We start from the raw sequence: 6115 nt of genomic DNA on the forward strand, positions 1-6115 counted from the left end.
GTTACTATTGTAGGAAAATCTCAACTTGCACCGTGTTGCCCACCGTGTTACCCACCGCGTTGCCCACCGTGTTGCCCACCGTGTTACCCACCATGTTGCCCACCGTGTTGCCCACCGTGTTGCCCACCGTGTTACCCACCGTGTTACCCACCGTGTTACCCACCGTGTTGCCCACCGTGTTACCCACCGTGTTGCCCACCGTGTTACCCACCGTGTTGCCCACCGTGTTATCCACCGTGTTACCCACCGTGTTGCACATCGTGTTACCAACCGTGTTGCCCACCGTGTTACCCACCGTGTTGCCCACCGTGTTACCCACCGTGTTGCCCACCGTGTTACCCACCGTGTTGCCCACCATGTTACCCACCGTGTTGCCCACCGTGTTGCGGTGCACTACATTTGACCAGAACCATCTGGTCATCAGGTATACAGTAGCCTATAGTTGTGTCATCAAAGACTATGAGCTATAGCTTGGAGATCTACTGTAATCCATTGACCGTTCATCCACTTTATGTGCAACAATGTGGTTGTAATCCAGAGCCAAACCAGCTGTCATTACGTATTAACTGCCATGTGTTAATGTTTTTACTCTGTGATGATGGAGAGATCTTGGAAAATGAATACCATAGGACCACATTTGACATGTTCTTTCACCATTTATTTGTTCACCAAATACAGTGAAAATGGCATCATAATATTCAATGACTCATTCTTAGAATGTCATGACACTGTTGCTTTTTTTGCTTCGTAAAACAATGTTTCATTAATGGAAATATTAAGGTTTCATGCACAACAAACCATATTGAGTTTCCTTAGAAGAATGGTGCAAGATAAACTAAATAAAAAAACAACTTTGATGTCCAAAATCTGTCAAAATCCAACGTGTTATTTGAGGATACTCGTAAACAGTGCAATATACAAAAAAAAATGGCTATTTTCTAACAAATTCATCAACGAAGCTCAAGTCACAGGATACAATTTCTCAATAATAGTTTAACATTGATGTGTGCAAAACCCCAAACACATTCAGTTAGTCTTTAAAAAATGATATTGAATGAGAAAAGTCAAAATCCAAATCTCTTCGATTCTCCGTTAGGCCTATATGGTCTCAATCTGCATATCCTCTCTATAGTACACACAATTGTGTTGATGAATTGTAAGATGGTAGACTAGCACATAATTTCTCAATAACAATTGTTTAGATATAAAAATACAAATATGAATTTTGTTAAAAAGAAGCGTGCCAGGGTAAGAGTGGTGGCACCTGTGTTGGCACCAGAGCGAAAGTTCATGCAAATAGATGGAGAAAATAGAATGACTTTTTAATTATAGAAGACAAAAAAACACGAATAATTGCAAAATATAAATAAATAAAACATTTCCCCATCAATTTCATGACTATTTTTCCAAACATAATTTGCCGATCTCGCCTCCTTCGATATTTCGAGTCTGTAAAAAGTGAAACAGCTATGTATTGGTGTCGGTAGGTTTCATGAAGGCGCCGACCTGCATCGTTAACCGTGGGGGGTAATGAAACACCATGTATCATTTTAATTCATTTGAACCTGGGGACTATGCATTACTAGCTTATTCTTTACAGATGGAGCCTAGATGAATATAGGCCTAGGAAAGGAAATAACATTGCACCATCCTTGGTTGTGTGTGTGTGTGTGTGTGTGTGTGAGAGTGTGTGTGTGCATGTGTGTGTGTGTGTGTGTGTGTGTGTGTGTGTGTGTGTGTGTGTGTGTGTGTGTGTGTATTTATATATATATATATTTTGTACATACAATGGGTCTATACTAGTTACTGGACATTGTTTGTTTGGTCAGTATTTAAAAGCTTTAGCAGCAATCGGAATGCATTCTCTACGTTCGACCAGTGCTGAAAAGGACAGCTCCCTTGAATGCGATGTCGCCGATTTGTTATCAACAATGCCAAGCGTGTAAGGGGTCTATGGTCTTCGAGCTAAGGAAGGCTATTGTATACAACTATAGAAATAGAGCTTGAAATGAGATTCAGCCACCACTTGTAGTTTTGTGTTGCTTACGGCGCTTTTGGAAGATGGTTGTGAAGTAATGGCAAGTTCATCCATCAGAGCCAGGGTCCGCCATCTCAACATCACGCCGCGCAGCACAAGTTAAAATGGCTTTTCGTTTGGAGAATTGCCAGCAACCCCATGATAAATGTGTCTTTTCTGGTGTCTTCCTCTGCTTTCTCGTCCAATCTTCACATATTTCTTTCCATTCCTTTCCTTCCCCTTGTCTTCGCTTCGTGCCATCGTTTCTCCTACAATCCTCGAACATGCACAACCGACAGGTGCTTTAAATCGCTGATCAAAATAAAAAGTTTGCAAGGCGTCGTTCATCTTTAAACACCAGGTGACGACTTGTCTGCCATCCCCTTTAGGACGTCGTCTATTCGGTCATCTTCGATGACCACTGCGGAGGGAAGAAGAAATTATTTTGTTTATTACTGACATAGCATATAACTGTTTCATAAAAATGTTTTACAGACACCAAATCAAGTCATTGCAAAGGCTTTGAGTGAATAGGATGGGGACTGGTGCAACACAAAGGAATACATGTTGTTGTGTCAAACCTCTGACCTTGGTCCTGAAATACTGCAAACAATGCCTTGTCCATAATGGCACATAGCCACGCATGCAATGAGGACAACTTTGTTATTTAAAAAAGACAGAGCATATCTAATGAATAAATATAGTAGCCTATAGCTACTGAAATACATTTTGATAGCACATCAGTAGTCTATCATTCTCATGCATCACTTTCAACTGGGCTCAGCTGCTGACCTTTGTCATATCAACAAATGTTTGCCTCATAATTTAGAGGTCAGATGCATATCGGTGTTTTATCTTTTTGTTTTATAACCAGTAGGCTAGGTAACTGTAGCATAGGTTAGAGTTAAAGTTCACACAAGCATGGCCAAGCCAAGCCTTTGTTTTTGATGACCAAAACAAAACCTCTATTCAACAATCCATTCCAATAACCAGCTCTTACCTCTCTTGGCTCTGCCGATCTGTCCCAGCTTTGGGGGTCTTTTCGCTTGCGACGCCCCGAAGAACGAATTGGTGTCCTGTAGCCCGCAGCTAAAGGATATCTGACTGGCCTCGGTGTCCCCATAGCCGCTCATTTTCCCCTCGCTATAAGGCAGCACCTCGGACATTATGGCACGGCTGAGACGGACGGATCAACAGCGGTGGAAAAAAAAACGTTTTGAAGTCGGCGGCTTTAGTCGATATAGCCCAGAAATCCTTGTCTTGGTACTTGCACTTGTCGAGCTTTTCGGTGGAAATCCGTTTGGAAAATCACTCGATTACTTCGTCGTGCGTAGCCAGTCTGCGAAGGATGAAGGTGAAGAGTCCTGGTTGAGGTTTCGTGGTGCGGGGTGGTAGCAGGCTGCTGTGTCGCTGGTAGAAAGGAGAGCAGAGGAGCGGTCTGTTCGCATGTGTTGCTATATGAAGTCTGATGAGGAAAGTGGGAGATCCCGGGATCATAAAGGAAACCCAGGAGGAACGGCGAAGTTATCCATCTGCGTGTGTGTGTGTGCTGGGGGACTCCGAATGCTGGAGGAGTAGGCTAAGGGTGACATCAACAGGCGAAATATATAATATGTACTGTGGAGGTAACAGAAATGTAGGCTATCAATTCATGACCACGGAGCTAGAGCTACTGGAGCAACTGTGAGGTAAACCTTTTATTTGGGGAGTAATCTTTTCTATGCTGAACAAATTTCTAGCCTAAATAAATTATTACAATGTGATGATATTTACGCATATGCTATGCCTACGTAGGCTAATTATATTTAATCTGAGCATTGTGAATTTAACCTACTTGTGCATTTGCGCGTATTGCTAGTTATTGGGAGTCTCCTTTTTTTGTTTACCTATTTCGCTTGACATTGTATGTGTTTCTCTCCTCGTATTCAGTATATTTCCTTCCTGTAAACCAGCCTCCTTGGTGGCTCTTGCTTGACATTGGCTAAGGTGACACGGGGTTCTCACAGGAAATCATTACCTGCTCCTTTGAGAGTCTGTATGCGCACAGAAGTCGGAAGTGCCTTACTCACGCACGTATTTTCCCGTAGCTACAAAGCAAAGTCACACAGCAGCAGCGGGTGAACGAGGATCACAAACGCCACTTTTAAGCTAATTCTCCGTTGATGGGATAGTTACACTGTAGGCTCCATGGATAATTTACAAATTCATCGCTGACATGTTATTTTAGAATGCAGGGAGTAGGCCTACCTCTTTTCCAGAGGTTAAAAGCAGTCTACACACACCATTATACAATTGTATGCCTTTAACAAAGCCTATTTCTATACAGTGATGAAGTATCAACTAATAACATTATGGCCTAGTTATTTCATAGAGGGGTGTTTGAAAACATGCAGTTCAATATCGATGTAGGCATATGGTTTTTGCAGGATGCTCTCTTGTTAGGCGAGGGAGGGCGGTCTCTAAACGCACAAGATAAATCAACTTCAGCACGATGGACAGTACCCGCGCACATTTGCGTCTTTCGCGATTTCTGCTATGTTTTGTTTTGAACATAGAAATATAACCGAGGTAAAGTTGGTTTTATATTCAACAGACATTCACCAAATAATATAAAATACATTTAATTCCCTTATCCACAATAACCTTTTGAATTGCATAACAACTTGAAATACATCAAATCACAAACATTATATTTAATAAAGGCCCTTACTCTGTTTTTCCGAGCAATTGCATAGCCTATAGAAATGTTGTGCAACATGAGCTCATGTGTTCTCATGAAGTGTTTGATTAGATTTTCAATTACATTTGCAGCTGTATAACTTTTTGGGGATCTGGGGACCCATGCCAAATATTGGGCACTGTTCAAAAGCATCTTTCTCTTTACAAGATATTTGCGATGCGGCATCTTGCTACTTCTCATACGTTTTACTGACTGGATGTCACTGCACCTTCTTTGGCGCATACTGTCTGTCCTCTGTGTTGGAGCCTCTGAGGGATGATACTGTTGGGACTGCCCTGGCTTCGGAGAGCATGTCAGCGTTATGGGAGTTGGCCACATCCCATTGTGAGACATCGAAACGAATATTAGAAAAAACTCAAGGTTATTTTCATAACCACAGTTCTATGATACTATTGAGATGTCTCACCACATTTTCCTGCTTGCAGAGCACAAGGAAGATACATGCTTTGGATTGACCAGAGGCCAGGACAGGCGTTGTCCTGATCTGATCTGCCTCCCAGCAAATCACATTGTGAGAAATGTCATTCATATTATCAGAGTTTAGTGTTGATAGTGTACATATGTCGATTTGTGTCAATTATACATTTTCCTGTATATTCTCTATATTTTGTTTACTGTTGCAGCACAATTTCACAGTCAAATTCCTGTACTTGCAAATATACTTGGCAAATAAAGGTGATTAGTTCTCCAAATGTCCCATAACTCATATCAGGAGCTCTGACCTGATGTTCCCTGCAGGTTAAACTTGCCATAGTTCAATAATTGTCATAGTTCAGGGGAAAATGTAATTATTATTATTGTATTATATGAACAGCAATATCATAAAAGTGGGAGATCTAATGAAACAGATGCAAGTAGGCCCCCTGGTGGCCACTTTACTAATCCCATGTATCATGGTAGAATGTGCATTGGTTTGAAACTGGTTTGGTGAGGGATCACTCTTGTAAGTTCAGCATGTACTGCAAACCTGAAGAAATTCCTGTCTTTAGCGTCATGACATGTTGAGGTTTAAGTTACCCCCAAGCACCACAGCTGTTATTCTGCCAGGGGAGCTCATGAAGGATTCTCTCAGACTGCCCCCCTCCCCCCAGGAAGATTTACAACACCTAATCCCCCACCTGCTCCTCACTCACTCACCCCTCACCCAACCCACGCATGCCAGTTCGTTTCTCAACTTTTCCATTTCCTTAGTGCCCCAAAACTCTGTAGGTGGCTTTCTATCTATTCCTCCCCTGTGCTTGTTAGAGATGACAGAAATAGCAGGATAGTTGACTCAAGACAGCAAACTTTTCAGAGTGCATTGGTGTTCCTGGAAAAAGAGCAGTGTTTCACAGGGGAGGGGGTTACTGTCGGTTTAA

General features: G+C 42.1%; 1 protein-coding gene across 1 annotated transcript; it reads right to left on the reverse strand.

Annotated features, from left to right (window-relative positions):
* Window positions 1–636: 636 nt before the first annotated feature.
* On the reverse strand, window positions 637–3615 carry camk2n1a (calcium/calmodulin-dependent protein kinase II inhibitor 1a). Its single transcript, XM_021588805.2, has 2 exons — window positions 3018–3615; window positions 637–2438 (listed from the first exon to the last, which is right to left on the reverse strand). The coding sequence occupies exons 1-2, from the start codon at window positions 3181–3183 to the stop codon at window positions 2368–2370; spliced, it is 237 nt and encodes a 78-aa protein (XP_021444480.1). The 5' UTR covers window positions 3184–3615; the 3' UTR covers window positions 637–2367.
* Window positions 3616–6115: the final 2500 nt, after the last annotated feature.

This window comes from Oncorhynchus mykiss, chromosome 28 (genome assembly GCF_013265735.2).
Source record: "Oncorhynchus mykiss isolate Arlee chromosome 28, USDA_OmykA_1.1, whole genome shotgun sequence".
NCBI classification, from domain to species: Eukaryota; Metazoa; Chordata; class Actinopteri; order Salmoniformes; family Salmonidae; genus Oncorhynchus; species Oncorhynchus mykiss.

What these genes read in the sequence shown, in the direction of transcription:
- camk2n1a (XM_021588805.2), bottom strand. Translation starts at nt 3,183, where the DNA reads ATGTCCGAGGTGCTGCCTTATAGCGAGGGGAAAATGAGCGGCTATGGG. An exon ending in GATCGGCAGAGCCAAGAGAG is followed by an intron (nt 2,439 to 3,017) that starts GTAAGAGCTGGT and finishes TTCCCTCCGCAG; the next exon opens with TGGTCATCGAAGATGACCGA.